At 33.5% G+C, this 16307-nt stretch overlaps 2 protein-coding genes and 1 non-coding gene across 3 annotated transcripts; all 3 read right to left on the bottom strand.

The window, feature by feature from the left end:
- Positions 1-722: 722 nt before the first annotated feature.
- Positions 723-3696, bottom strand: LOC107178640 (receptor-like protein EIX2). The gene is made up of 2 exons (XM_015534056.2): positions 1212-3696; positions 723-1079 (listed from the first exon to the last, which is right to left on the bottom strand). The coding sequence occupies exon 1, from the start codon at positions 2916-2918 to the stop codon at positions 1215-1217; it is 1704 nt and encodes a 567-aa protein (XP_015389542.2). The 5' UTR covers positions 2919-3696; the 3' UTR covers positions 723-1079; positions 1212-1214.
- Positions 2978-3895, bottom strand: LOC102620515 (receptor-like protein EIX2). Its single transcript, XM_006490625.2, has one exon. The coding sequence runs from the start codon at positions 3893-3895 to the stop codon at positions 2978-2980; it is 918 nt and encodes a 305-aa protein (XP_006490688.2).
- A 3259-nt stretch (positions 3896-7154) lies between these two features.
- LOC112497761 (small nucleolar RNA R71) lies at positions 7155-7260 on the bottom strand. The gene has a single exon (XR_003064744.2). It is a non-coding gene; the product is annotated as a small nucleolar RNA R71 (small nucleolar RNA).
- Positions 7261-16307: the final 9047 nt, after the last annotated feature.

Raw genomic sequence — 16307 nt, 5'->3', positions numbered from 1 at the left:
TGATATTCATCATTAAATCTTATTATTTTTGGCATTTTTTAGGGTGAAATTGTAATTTTCGTTTTGGGGGTAAAATGGTCATTTTTTTAAGTTTCCGTTAGTTTGCTTAACGGATTCCAAACGGAAGTGGAAAAGTGAAAAAAAATGTAACTTTAGGTGGATTCCAGCCAAAAAATGAAAGAATTGTGTATTTTTGAAAAAGGTGTAAAAAATAGGTGGACGGTGGATATTTTCCCTTTTATTTAATATCAACAAAGGCCTCTTTGGGTCCTTTGTGTGAATAAAATAGTGTTGATATTTGAAGCAGAAATTTGAAAAGAATGAAACAAAAGCCTGCAGACAACCATCATTATGTTGGTAATGTCTGATTAATGACGTATGAAGTTACAAGCCTAGAATGCAAATTCACATAACATGCTATAGCTTTTAAGATACAGCAGTTGTAAAAAAAAAATTATAATTATGAAATAAAACTTAATAATATATAGTAAATATAATATTTAAATAATAAAAGTGAAAAATCATATAAACATAATTTCTAAGATACTGCAGTTAGTATTTATCAAACACTTTAATATTATAATTTTTAAACTACATTTGCACAATTTCAATAATAAAACTGATCCATAATTGAAATGCCTTGTATACACATCAAAGGTCTACATAAATTTAAGTGGGAGAATGAGATTCCAGCCGAGTCGAGCATGCTAGAACCCAGAAATATCCTATCTTGCTGAGCAGGGGCGCATCACATCAGTTTGATTTTCGAAATTACACTTTAAGATATGCTTATAGTCAGCAGAAAGCATAAGAGCTGATTTGTACTCAGCAATAATCAAAAGGTTTATTCACCCAAGCAAATTGAAAATAAAACATATTGATCCATAACAGAGGACAATTTGACGACGGGTTACATTTCAAACGTTCGCCAAAGCTTATGTGTAAGAGTAGAACATGGGCTAAACAGAACAATATACAAGCTCCTTCAAGCACACATTAGTTACAAAGCTTTTGACCCTGGAACGTAAACTCCGAGCAAGAAAGACGGAATGCCATCTGAGAGACAGATTTAATTGCTCCTGCAAGAACCAGTGAAAGCAAAGAAACCAAAAAAGGAGGCATCAGTTTGGGAAAGAAAAATATGTGAAGCAATAAGAAGTGAGCCAACTATATCATAAATTAAACCCACTTAACATGTGAATGAGTATTACCGTTTAATCCCTGAACGTTCTTTGCAGTTTGGCAATATTCACAGCTGTTATTAGATAGACCCAATCTTTCACACTGGTTAGGAATTTGAAGTAACCATGTCTCCACGAAGTATTCACCAGTAAAGTGCCGCAGACTCCCCAGAATCCAATAAAGAAACCAAGAATCACACTCACGTAGAACCCGAAAGTTATCAACTGATCCTCCCCTTCTGGAGTGTTTGCATCATCTCTCTCTGGGCTTGCAGCTGAGTCTTCATCCGGACACTTATTTCGAAGTGGGAGGCCGCAAAGTTCAGGATTTCCAGCGTACACCGAGGCATTGAAGCTCTGGAGTTGAGTGCCCAATGGAATTTTGCCTGACAAGTTGTTGTACGACAAGTTCATGACACTAAGACGACTTAACTGACAAAGGCTTGAAGGAATGCCGCCGACAAACTGATTTTGAGACAAATCGAGGAAATCCAATGATTTTAACTGATCGATCTTTGGAGTGATTTGTCCAGTTAAATTGTTTCTCGAAAGGTTCAAGGCAACCAATCCCACAAGATCCATAATTTCTTCAGGAATAGTGCCACTTAATTTATTCATTGAAAAGTCAAGGATCTTCACAAGTCCTAGAGTGCTTCTGTACTCGTGCTGACTTCCTTTCCATGTTAACACAACATTGTCGACATACGATTCGAGAAATTCTATGCCTTGACGTTCAAAGGTATAGTTGGATGTAATGGCAAGATTGGAACTGCTCTTTTGGGCCATACCAGTAAAATTATTTAAACATTTTGGTATGATTCCCGATATATTGTTTAACGAAAGATCCAAGATCTGAATGTATGATAGTTGGCAAACCTGAAAAGGTATATTTCCATGGAATTTGTTGGATTTCAGACTCAGAACAACCAATTTTGGAAGGCCTTCTCCGATCCATGTTGGTATCTCTCCGGATAATCCGTTCTTCCCAAGATCCATAAGTATCAGTTGTGAGCAGCTCTTGAAAAATGAAGGCAATTCCCCAATTAAGCTATTGTTGTACAAGCTCAATGTTTGGATAGAATGTAGGAAGCCCATTGACTTTGGAATTTTCCCAGAAAAGAAGTTGTTGGCCAAACTAAGAACAGCTAGCCTATCGAATTGCATCCAACAATCTGGAAGCCTTCCTGATAATATGTTATTTGAGAGATCAAGAAATTCCAATTTATGGCCATTGATAGAGCATAAGAAGGAAATTGACTCTGAAAACTTATTTCTGGAGAGATTTAAGACTGACGCATTTGAAGGAAGAGGCGGAATTAGGCCCTCAAAGTAGTTTGAACTAATATCTATGCTAGAACTAAAAGGATCAAATCTCAAAGATAAATTTGGAAGTTTACCCTTGATATGATTGTTAGAGAGATTGAAATCAGCTATTGTATGGGATAGATCCCAAAACCAATCGGGGACAGTATCTGAGATTCCAGCATCGGAGATATCAAGTACCTCAATTTGATTTTGAGTTTGAAGCCATTTTGGAAAATGAGGCCCCATCTGACATGAGCCGAGAAGTATAATGATTAGCTGAAAGGGAGGAATCCAGTCATGGCTGAATTTCAATGTGAAAGAGTTATCATCTAAATGCAATGCCTTTAAGTTGGAGAGTTCTGAAAACACAGATTCAGTGACAACACCGGTTAACGAATTCCCAGAAAGTGACAGAGCATCAAGCTTGTACATGCGGCTGAGCCATTGGTTTATAGTCCCATTTAAACGATTTTTTCCAAGAAACAATTCTTTCAAGATGAAAATCCTCCAAGATCAGGTATTGGCCCCGCGATATCATTGTGAGCTAAATTCAGCCACTCCAGGGAATTGTTCATGCATCCACCAGACAGATTTTGAATGAAGTCCCAGAGCTGTCCACTGAGTTTATTGGATGACAAATCTAACGTATTTAAACTACACATGTTTCCGAAGAATTGTGGAATCCCACCTTCAAGTTCATTAAATCCGAGATAGAGAGTTCGAAGAGAAACCATGCGATCAAAAGGCTCTAGAAGCGAACCTTGTAATAGGTTAGAATCCAGGTCAAGAACAACAAGCTTGCTACTAATATTGAACAACCAAGGGTATATTGAAGAAGAGAGACTGTTTTCAAATAGATAAAGGGCCCCAAGTGATGATGTACTAAAATTAAGGTGCAAAAGATCGGATGGAATGATAGGTGGAAGATGACAATGCTCTAGATTCAAAGTTCTTAGGGACGGGAGCTTGTCAATTATGCGAAGCCAGTCACGGGATTTATTGAGGTTAATATAACTCAGGTCAAGATATTTCAGTCTTGAAAGGTTTCCAAGCTGAGAAGGGATTGGTCCTTCAAACTCAGCAGACGAAAGACTGAGGTACCTCAATTTGTTGAGGGAACCAATGAACTCTGGGATTCGACTTCCGCTGAAGTCATTTTCACTAAGGTCCAAATGTCTTAAATGATACAATTTAAGCAAAGAAGGGCTGATTGTACCTTTCAAAGGCTCTGAGTGAACCAATACTTGAAGATCGAGAACAATAACGTGGCCCGTTGTGTTGCTACAGCGGACTCCTCTCCAGTAACAGCAATCTCTTTTGTCATCTTCCCTTCCCCAAGAGGACAGAATGCCGTATTCATCCACCAGGCTCTGCTTGAATTCCAGTAGTGCTTCTCTTTCCTCTTCCATGCACCTTATCACGTTATTAGAATCTGCAACTCTTGGCTGAATATTGAGCAGAATCGCACAAAAGGAAATAAAATGTACGAGGAAACATTGAGCTGACATTGTTAACATTAACATTAATTGAAAAGATATGGCAATTACAACTACTCGTTTGATTTATATAGTAGCTAGCTGTAGGCCTATAGCTTGTCTTTCTCAACATTAGTGATTCTGTAACATACGCACCCAATGCATGCACCACACCTGTCCTGCATATGGAGAAAAAGCATTCAATTGTTTTTGTTTGGTAGCTAGCTAACCAATCAGGAGCTGGCTAAGTTGGATCTGTATGTTACAGAATCTGTAACTTAGCCAGCTCCTAGTGTTTAGTTAATTCGCTCAATAACTTTTGCAAAAGCAATTTGCTTCTTTTTCTTCTTCTTCTTATTATTATTATTAGGAAAATTATCATTTTACTACTAAAGTTTTACTGACATATCTTGTCAGTACCAAGATTTGCCGAAAAATATATTTTATTACCAAAGTTTTGCGCCGTTAATTCCCTACTATTCCGTTAAAAAAAAGTTAATGTTTAACGGAAATTGAGTTAAAAGTCGATTTTACCCTTAAGAGTTTGATAGTAAAATGATAATTTTCCTAAATATTCGGTAGTACAATGATAATTTTCCTAAAAATTTGGTAGTAAAATGATCATTTATCTATTAAATTAACAGACAATTTTACTCTTACAGCTGAAAATGTCTTTGATGCCCTTATAACATTAGCAAATTTTTAACGTTGTTAACAGAATGATAGTGAATTAATATCGGCGCCAAACTTTGATAGTAAAATACACTTTTCGTCAAATATTGGTACTGACATGATATGTCAGTAAAACTTTAATAGTAAAATAATAATATCCTTTATTATTATTTTTTCTCTATTCTACTTTATGAATATTGGAAAAAGCAGACTTTGGCCCATGGCAGTGCAGATGCAAAGCCCTGCGTTTGCGTCCGCCTTGAAAATTTCACTTTATTACTTAACTTGCTATACCTTGAACATTAGAATTTAGTCTAAATTTTTATCTCACGCTAAAAATGAGCACTTCACTGTGCGAAATGTGAAATTAAAATTTACATTTTGGCCAACAAATTTAAGAAGGCCACGAGGATTGCATGCCGGACAGCAAAATGTGAAATTGGACGTGGCCAACAAAATTTGACCAAGAGGAAAGCAATGCTCAGATGAATTTGGATTTCGTACTTATTTGAATTTGAATGAATTGTGCTGAACTTTTATATATTTTGTGTTACACATGCATTTTTAAATATTAATGATGTGATTATAATTTATCTATTGTTTTAATTTTTTAATTTAATTTTAATTTTAATTTTTATATTTTATTATTGTAGGAATATTTGGAATACTCAAGTGAAAGGGAGCTTAAAAAAAAAACAAATTATAGTTTATGGAAATAATTGCTGCTTGTGAAGAATAAAAAGAAAGAGGAAAAAGGATGCTTAAAGGAGAACAATTGGCATTTTATATGTGCAACTCAAGTGAATAGTTGGAAAAACATTGACCATTAATTCAAGTGGGCTTCACGTGTATGGGCTTAAAGTCGGTTGAGCTTGACTTGTTTTAAATCCTTTTCATTTGAGTATTTTGTGGTGGTGTTACAATATAAAAAGAAGAACTAGAAGAAAGCAGCGGAAACAAGAAAAATTGAAGAGGGCAGCCGCAAAACTGAGAGAAAAACCGAGAGCAAGAAGAAAAGAAAAAAAAAAAAAAAGAAGAGAAGCCGCCGCTGTAAATTCGGGAGCAACAATTTGGAAAAGTTAATTGCAGAGATTGGAGAGAGACAACTTTTTGAGCTTATTCTTTCTCTTCTTTTTTTTTTTATTATCTTGCTTGAATGTTAGCAATTAAATTTATAAATTCTCTTTATATTTTCATAAATTAATTTATTTTACTAGGGCTACGATGTAGCCTAACTATGAAGATTTAATTCTATAAATATATGTTATTTTTAGTTTATTATTCCATAGTTGAATGTTCATTATTCTACTTAATACTTTTAAACATTTGACTAATATTTGAATGATTTGAGGATACATAATGAGATCGAGAGAATATTTATTTATTTTTGTTCTGTGTAATGGATGTCATGAATTGAACGAAAGATAGAGATGTGCCAATGTGATTCATGCAGTTTTTCTAAGAATTTCCATAGAGTTTAATGGATCTTTGGATATTTAAATTCACATATAGATATAATGGGTTAATATGTGAGGGTATTCTTGATATTACTCGAGAGAGGATATTGAATAGATTAGGGAACTTTATTGTCAACATGAGTAATAAACTTTAATAGCATAGATGGATGATTAAATTGGATTGGTTATGGTGAAATCGAATGTCCTAGTGTTTTAATCTCTTGGTGATTTCGATTACTGCTTGCATATTTATTTAGTTTTTAGTTATTTTATTTTATTTTAATTTTTAATCTAAATTCGCCTATCTGATTGTTCAAATAAATTAGGGTTAGAATAATTTCGGTAGGTAATAAAATATACAATCTCTGTGGGACGATATTCTACTTTTCATTATATTACTTGTGCTGACTAGTATACTTGATAATTTATGCATAAAATTTTGGCGCCGTTGCCGGGGATTGTTTAGATTAATATCGATACCAACTAACCTTAGTTTAATTTGAATTTGAATTTTATTGTTTTTATTTTTATTTTCGTTTTCTTGTTTAATTTTATGAGACGTTCAAGAAGTTTTGATTTATTGCCTTTTGATACAAAGATTGAATGCACTTGTAAAAGGCTTAATAGAGAAAAGAGAGAAGCTTTACAGGAGCAACAACTAATCATGGCTGATGAAGCATTACAGGAAAATGAGGATGCAAGACTTTTAAGAGATTATGGTATTCCTACAGTTAATGGTACTCGCTCAAGCATTGCACGCCCTTCCGGTCAAGCCAATAATTTTGAAAGTAAGTCAGCCATAATCTAGATGATTCAGACGTCAGTACAATTTGTTGGGATGTCGAATGATGATCCAAATGCTCATTTGCAAATTTATTGAAAATTTGTGACACATTTAAGCAAAATGGTGTTTCAGACAATGCTTCAGGCTAAGGCTTTTTCCGTTTTCACCGATGGATAAAACAAAAGAGTGGTTAAATTCACTCCCTAATGGAACAATCACTACATAGGATGGTTTAGTGCAGATGTTTTTAATAAAGTACTTTTCTCCAGCAAAAACAGCTAAGTTGAGGAATGACATCACAACCTTTGCTCAGTTTGAGCTAGAATCATTATATGAAGTATGGGAGAGATACAAAGACCTATTAAAAAATGCCCACATCACGGTCTACCAGTTTGACTTTAGGTACAAATATTTTACAATGGTTTGGGATCCAATACCAGAACAATGATCGATGCTGCAGCAGCAGGAACACTAATGGGAAAAACACCAGAAGCAACTTATGAATTATTGGAGGAGATGACCTCTAATAATTACCAGTAGTTTTCAGAGCAATCAATGCCAAGGAAAACTGCAGGAGCCCATAATTAGAGCTGGCAAAATGGGTCAACGGGTCGTGTCAAATTTAGGTCGACCCAAACCTGACCATTTAATAATTATGTCAAAATATTAAGACCCAAATCCGACATGAAAAAATAATCTGGTTACCCAATAACCCGCTTAATATCTATATATTAAACAAAATTTACATCAAATATCTATATACTATTGTACATACATAAATACATATATAATTTATTGATATTATAAAATGTACATATCTACAAAAATATTACACATTGACACTATTGAAGTTTTAATTTTGTATTTATATAATATTTTATATCGATATCATAAAATAAACATGTCCAACAATATTTTACGCATTTACATTATTGAAGCTCTTAATGTATATAAAATTTTATAAATAAAATACAATGTTTATATTTATCTTTTTAAAAAAATAAAAGAGAGAATTATATCTAATATTTTAGTTTTGATAACAAGAATCTACAAATTATTTTAAAATAAAAAATATAATCGGGTTAAAGATCGGATAAATGGGTCAAGAACTTTAACCCTAACCCGACACGAAAAAAATGGTGTCGACCCGGTCCCAATCCATTTAATAATCATCTTAAATTTGACAACCCATACCCATTCATTCGTGTCGTGTTCGTGTCGGGTAATCGGGTTATGTCAAATTTTGCCAGCTCTACCCATAATATTGATGTTGTCAGTACTTTATATGCACAAATGAGTGCTTTATTTAATAACCTGGAGCATCTAAATGTCAATGCTATTCAAACTCAAGTTTATGAATTATGTGGAAGGAATCATACCAGTGTCAACTGCCAAGTTATAAGTCCTTTTACATCATCATCTGCTGAACAAGCTCATTATGTGTCGAACTTCTAGAGGCAACAAAATAACCCATATTATAATACTTACAATCCTAGCTGGATAAACCACCTGAATTTATCATGGATCAACACTCAAAATACATTAAAGCCATCTCCAGGGTTCCAATCACAAGAAAAGAAGTCAAATTTAGAAGATGCCCTTACCCATCTTACAACAAATACATTTCAAAATCAAGTTGCATCAATCCGAAACCTCGAGGTGCAAATGGGTCAGATTGCAAACTTGTTATCCAGCAAACCACAAGACTCTTTGCCGAGCAATACAGAGACAAATCAAAAGGAACAAATGAATGCAATTATGCTTCGGAACGATAGACAACTTGAAGATCAGCCAAAGGAAGTAAAGGAAGTTGAAGAAGATAACATGGAGCAAATTAAGGACATTACTAGAACATTCGAGACAACAAGTGCAGAAATTCCACAATCACAAAAATCAGCACCAGTCAAAGCCTATGTTCCTCCGATCCCATTTCCTCAATACCTTTAGAAAAACAAATTAGATAAGTAGTTTTCTCAATTTCTTGATTTTTTAAAAAGTTGCATAGCATTAGAACAAATGCCGAGCTATACTAAATTCATGAAAGAAATTTTATCCAACAAGAGGAAATTAAAAGAGCATGAAACAGTGTTGTTAACTAAAGAGTCCACTATAATTTTACAAAATAAATTGCCACCAAAGTTGAAAGATCCAGGAAGTTTTTCTATCCTATGCACTATTGGAAATACTTATTTTGATAAAGCTCTGTGTGATTTAGGTGCAAGTATTAATTTGATGCATTTGATGCCTCTTTCAGTTTTCAGGAAATTAGGACTCGGTGAACCAAAGGCAACAACTGTTTCTCTTTAATTGGCAGACATGTCTATAAAGTATCTTAGAGGCATGATTGAGGACTTATTTGTTAAGGTCAACAAGTTTATATTTCCTACATATTTTATTGTTTTGGATATGAATGAAGATCGGGAGATACCAATTATTTTAGGCCGACCATTCCTGGCCACGGGAAGAACTCTTATTGATGTCCAAGAAGAAAAACTAATTTTTAGGGTGCAAGATGAACAAGCCACTTTCAATGTGTTCGAATCAATGAAATATTCATCGGAGATTGACACATGCTTTCAAATAGACACCATTGATAAAAAGATAATTGAGAGCGTTCGCGATACAATGCTGAATGACTCACTAGAAGGATGTATTGTTCACTTTGGGACTACTCAATCTACGAATATAAGCATTCAGGAGTATGCACGTTATTTGGAAGTTTCACCATTTTACTTACTTTAAAAAAAGCCAGAATTAGAGGAGCTTGGTAGAAGTCCTTTTTGACCAAAACCTTCAATAGAAGAATCTCTAAAACATGGGCTTAAGCCTTTGCCCTCTCATTTAAGGTATGTTTTTATAGATGATAACTTTAAGCTACTAGTTATTATTTTTTCTGGCTTGATAGATCTTGAAGAGGAAAAACTACTTTGAGTTTTGAGGGACCACAAAACTACTCTAGGATGGACTATTTCCGACATAAAAGGAATAAGCCCCTCAATTTGCATGCACAAAATTCTAGTGGAGGAGAGTTATAAGCTGACGGTATAGCCACAAAGGCGCCTAAATCTGAACATGCTAGAAGTGGTTAGGGCAGATGTGCTTAAATTATTGGATGCTGGGATAATTTATCCAACCTTTGATAGTTCATGAGTCAGTCCAATGCAAGTGGTACCAAAGAAGGGAGGAATGACAGTTGTAAAGAATGATAATAATGAACTTGTTCTGACAAGAACAGTCACAGGTTGACGGGTATGAATGGATTACAGAAAACTTAATGCTGCTACTAGAAAAAAAACCACTTTCCACTGCCTTTTATTGATCAGATGTTTGAGAGACTTACTGGCCATGCCTACTATTGCTTTTTAGATGGATATTCAGACTATAATCATCCCTATAGCACCAGAAGATCAAGAGAAAACTACATTCACATGTCCTTATGGAACATTTGCTTATAGAAGAACGTCATTCGGCTTATGCAATGCACTAACCACCTTTCAGTTTTGCATGATGACTATATTTTCTGATATGGTGGAGATATTTATTGAGGTGTTTATGAATGATTTCTCAGTTTTTGGATCTTCATTTGATCATTGTTTGAATTATTTAGTTCTAGTTTTGCAGTGATGTGAGGAGCCAACTTGGTTCTGAATTGGGAAAAATGTCACTTTATGGTGCAAGTGAGCATTGTACTGAGTCATCGTATTTCAGCTAAAGGAATTGAAGTTGATAGAGCGAAAATCGAAGTCATTGAAAAGTTGCCACCACTGACTTATGTGAAAGTTGTAAGAAGTTTTCTTGGGTATGTTAGGTTTTATCGACGTTTTATTAAAGATTTTTCAAAGATAACAAAACCCTTATGCAACCTTTTACTCAAGAATGTGTCTTTCAGTTTTACCGATGAGTGTTTGCAGGCTTTTAACACTTTAAAAGAGAAACTGATTTCAGCTCCAGTTATTATGACTCCATATTGGGATCTACCTTTCGAGGTTAGTAAGTGATTATACTATTGGAGCAGTTTTGGGACAACGACATAAAAACATGTTGCATGTTATTTACTATGCAAGTTAAACTTTGGGAGACGCGCAATTGAATTATACTACTACTGAGAAAGAGTTTTTGGCCGTTGTATTTGCACTTGAAAAATTCTGCTCATATTTGATTTGTTCTAAGATGATAATTTACACTGATCATTTAGCTCTCAAGTATCTATTCACAAAAACATATGCAAAACCAAGACTGATCCGTTGGGTGCTCTTAATACAAGAATTTGATTTAGAGATTCGGGATAGGAAATGATTTGAAAATTTGGTGGCAGATCACTTATCTCGGTTAGAGCAGGAAGAGTGAGGGGATAATGTAATGGTTTCAATCACTAAAGAATTTCCTGATAAAAAGTTATTGGCTCTTCAAACTTGTGACGCACCATGGTATGCAGATTTTGTGAACTATTTGGTGAGCATCATTGTTCCGTCTGATTTATCATATCAACATAAGAAGAATTTCTCTCAAATGTAAAATATTATTTTTGGGAAGATCCATTCTTGTATAAGTATTGTTCAGACCAAATTATTTGACGATATGTCCTAGAAGAAGAGATAAGAAATATTCTACAGTATTGTCATTCTCATGAAGTTGGTGGACATTTTGGCGCAACCAAAACTGTGGCAAAAGTGCTTCAATCAGGTTTTTATTGGCCCACCTTATTTAAATATGCTTATACTTTTGTTGCTGCTTGTGACCGATGTCAAAGAACTGGTAACATTTCAAGGAAGAACGAAATGCCACTAACTAATATTCTTAAAGTAGAATTGTTTGATGTCTGAGAAATTGATTTCATGGGTCTGTTTCCATCTTCCTTCAAGAATAAATATAATCTAGTAGTTGTTGATTATGTTTCTAAGTGAGTTGAAACTGTTACTTTGCCTTCTAATGATGCTCGGGTTGTTGTGAATTTTATGAAGAAAACTATTTTCACACGGTTTGGCACTCCAAAAGCAATTATAAATGATAATGGGAAATAATTTTGCAATCAGCAATTTGAAGCCTTGTTGAGCAAATACGGAGTCACACATAGAATTGCCACCCCTTACCATCCACAAACTAGTGGCCAAGTTGAAGTTTATAATTGGGAATTAAAAAGAATTTTAGAGAAAACAGTAAATGCATCACGGAAAGATTGATCGAAAAAAACTAGATGATGCACTCTAGGCGTATCAAACAACTTTCAAAACACCTATTAGTATGTCTCCTTATCGTCTAATATTTGGAAAGGCATGTCATCTACCTGTTGAACTTGAGCATAGGGCATATTAGGCTATGAAGATTTTGAACTTTGACATGCAAGCAGCAGGAGAAAAGAGATTGTTGCACCTTAATGAAATGGATGAATTTTGCAATGCAGCTTATGAGAATGCTCGAATCTATAAAGCCCGCACTAAACATTGGCATGACAAACATATACTCGGACATGAATTTCAGGTTGGCCAAAAGTTTTGCTGTATAATTCTCGACTTCGACTCTTCACAGGCAAGTTGCAATCCCGTTGGTCTGGTCTTTTTACAATAACACAAGTCTTTCCATCTGGTGTGGTTGAAGTTTCTCATGATACAAAGGGCACATTCAAAGTTAACAGCCATCGATTGAAGCCCTATCTGGATGATGCATTTGATAAGCACAAGATAGCTATTGAGCTGTCTTGTCCTGAATGATGACCAGAGACAGTCAAGCTAATGGCTATAAATTACGCGCTTCTTAGGAGGTAACCCAAGCTTTCTAAACTTTATTATTGTCTTTTTTTTTCTTTCCTTATTTCTTTTGTCTTTGCTTTTACTTATTTTATTTTGTTTAAGGATTTTGCATAAGTTTGGGGGTCGATGAACATCAACTTTTCACATACCTTTCAACAACTCAGCTACAACTTTACATTTTCAAGTGCAAAACCAGGGGAGTTTCTCTTTTTCTTTTCTTTTTCTTTACATTGAGGACAATGTGTATTTTAAGTTTGGGGGTAGGAATATTTGCTTTGCTTTTAATTTTTAAAAAAAAATAAAAAAAATTAATGCCTATGATGAGTTTATGATTGAAAATGAAATATGGTTCTTAGAAAGAGATGAATATTGTCTTAGTTTATACTTGATTCTTGTGTTAGTTTTCGTCTTGATTATGATTCTTTAAATATTTTGCGCACTTATATCGATTCTTTCAGAATTTTGACTTGAGATTTGAGATTGATACAGTCTGAGTTGAGAATTTTAGATTGAGTAAATGACTGTTTACCTTAATTATACTTTACTTAAGTTTATCCAGGCACCATAGTCAGAAATAGCAAATGCAAGTGAAGCTATTTGAGAGATTTGAGAGAGCTTCTACTTGAGTGTTCTAGTGAGGGTTTTGGGTGTTGAGAGTTTTTTTTCTAATTTTGTAAATTCTCATTTGCTGGTAAAATTATTTTTCAGTCTTTGTCCGTGGACGTAGGCTTTATGCCGAATCACATAAATTATTGTGTCATATTTTCTTTTAATTTGTCATATTTATATTTTTCTAAAAGTTGCAGTCACTATAATATTAGTAACTGCTCAACCCGCGCTTCTGCAACACATTGGACAAATTGGTTGAGTCATTTAAAAGAGGATGTGTGACTCCGTTGGGATAGTCATAGAAATAATGAAGTATGCACAAAAGTTCCATATAATTTTTGTTTTGTAATTCAATATTTTTCGTCTCGTGCATTTTTTTCCTTTCTTAACTTTTGAGTATGTATAAACTATTCGAGTAAAAAATAACATCTGTGATTCTTTTTTGTTCTTTTGAAAATATATGTTGATCTTTTTTCTTTAATTTGGAATATTAACAATTGTTTGTCAATCAGTGGCTTTCCTTTACTATTCTTAATAGGCTCAAAGGTTAATTGCCAAAGGATTTTTTTTTCTTTTTATATGCTTTTGAGCTAGGGTTGGGTGTAGAGCTTAATTATAATTTTTAACTCTCTATCTCTATAAGTTGAACTAGAACTAATCAAATAAAGAGGATGAAAGTTACTCTTCATGCACGAGGAGGTCACGTAACTACAAAAAAATTTAATCTAAGTTGTAAAAAAGTACGTGAATTTTCTGTCAACTATTCTTTTCTTAGTCATGCAAATATAAGGTAACGATAAATAGCATGTGATTGTCATGTAATTAAAATGTAAAATTAATTAATTTTTCTTAGCATACTCTCTGTCGTCTAAGTTTAATGTACTAATGAGTAGAGATAGACAAACTCAATTCAACTCAACGAATCCGATTTAATTCAATTTAAACAAGGGTTATTATGAGTCATTTTTTTATAGTTTATTTTTAATATCACAAAAAGAAAAAGAAAATAAACTCTTTATCTTCTCGTATTCGTTGCATTAAATATTTTGAAATCACTTCCACCAACATTCCACCAAATTATTAGTAGAGAATGACCTGTTAGCTCCTTGGCACTTAAACCTTTAGTGCATGGGTTCAAGTCCTAACCATTCGTGGAAGAATAGATATAAAAATTAATAATCTGGATAGATTTTTTTATTTTAAATATCAGTACAATTCTAATTGTGATATATATATATATGTTCTCTTTTTGTCCTTTGTGTGAATAAAAAATATTATTGTTTCACTCGATTAAAATAATCAGAAACAAACAATAGCATAATCGGAACAAATAGCATATAACACAAGAAAGTAATCCAAATAATTATGTCAGTGGTATTGTACAAATAAATGTGACTTACTTAAACAAAGTATTAACGCTTACACATCAAAATAAGTACTACCGATATTTGAAGCATAAATTTGAAAAGAATGAAACAAAAGCCTTGAGACACCCATTATGATGTTGGTAATTTCTAGTTAATGATGCATGGAGTTACAAACTCAGATTGCTGATCCAGATAACTGGATCCTTATCAACGGAACATAAATAAAATGTCGCCTGTATACATCAAGCATCTACGTACATTTAATTGGGAGAATGACGGTCTGGTACAACTTTTTCAGTAGAGCTTGTTAGCCTAAAGGGCTACACATAATGTAATTTTGATGATAACAAACATGTGTCTTAAGTGATTTAATAAATATTGTATTTCACATTTTTACTATTTTTTTAAGGATAATATTTATGCAAATGAATTAAGTGAAATTAAGTTGAAGACACTCAATGGATACCGGCGAAATCAAGAATAAAGTTTAGAGCTCAACGGATAAATTATTGCGATAAATTCTTGTAAAACCGATATGATTTAATTGATGCATGATTTAACATTTGAGAAGCTCAAGAGATTAATTTAAATAATTACTTTTTATAAACTAAAAGGTTTTATTTTTATAAGGTAGAGTATTTTGTGGATTTGAGTAATTTGGACTTAAATGAAAAGTTTTGTAATCTTTGAATTTAAAAAGTATTATTTTGAATTTCGGAGTTGGACTTTTTTACAAACATTTAAAATATTTTGGGCCATACTATAATTTATGAAAGTTTGAGAACTCGAATATAATCCAAACATTTGAAATCCAAAATTGGACAGAGAGTGAGCGGCTAACTGCCTAAGGCTAGGGGCTTGCCGCCTGAGGAAAATCTCATATTTTCAAATTTTGGACTAAAGTGAAAGATTTTAAAAACTTTAAAAAATATGGGTATTATGTTAAATTTTGAAAAGGACTTTTTTGAAAAATACTATTATATTTGGGGCCATATCATAATTTTAAAAAGTCTTAGGAATGACAAGCATTATTTAGAAATTCTGAAATTGGACCTGTTTGTAAAGTTTTATAACGTTTTGAACTATAGTATAATTATAGAAAGTTTTAGGCCAAAATATAATTTTGATTAACATTGTTACTGTAGTAAAATTCAAATTTAACAATAATATCACTGTTATGAGTGGCTAGCCGAATAAATCAAGCGGCTAACCGCTTGATTGCGGGAATTTGCCTATAACGGCTAATTTTTGAGCCTTAACTATAAAAACTCAACTTCACTTTATTTTAAGGACTAATGCAACCATAAACAGGATCATATAACACATATTGAGCTTCGATTTCGCAAATCATCATTTATTGAATCATTATTGTGCTATTATTTGCATATCCACTCTTAAAGAGAGTTTTTGTTGTAATTTTCATTTATTATCAAATTGTGAGTGTACAAGTGTGAGAAACACTTGGAGTGAAGAGATTGGGGAGATGATCTCTTGATTGTAAAGGTTCATTGACACGTTGAAAGTCAATTGTAAGAACTTGAAGTCTTGGGAGGCTTGAATAGTGAAATCTTCGAGTTTGGTTGGTTTGGAGGCGTGGACGTAGGCAGGGATTGCCGAACCATGTAAAAATCCTTGTGTTTATTTTCTCTTCCCTTACTCTTTTATTATTATGCTATATTGAATTTATTATTTTTGTATTTGATTAAGACA

Source organism: Citrus sinensis, chromosome 9 (genome assembly GCF_022201045.2).
Source record: "Citrus sinensis cultivar Valencia sweet orange chromosome 9, DVS_A1.0, whole genome shotgun sequence".
In the NCBI taxonomy this organism is placed as follows: domain Eukaryota; kingdom Viridiplantae; phylum Streptophyta; class Magnoliopsida; order Sapindales; family Rutaceae; genus Citrus; species Citrus sinensis.
Note: the sequence above shows the minus strand (reverse complement) of the source record. Positions and strands in the feature narration are given on the sequence as shown.

Coding starts and splice junctions, on each gene's coding strand:
- LOC107178640 (XM_015534056.2), bottom strand. CDS start 2,918: ATGTACAAGCTTGATGCTCTGTCACTTTCTGGGAATTCGTTAACCGGT.
- LOC102620515 (XM_006490625.2), bottom strand. CDS start 3,895: ATGGAAGAGGAAAGAGAAGCACTACTGGAATTCAAGCAGAGCCTGGTG.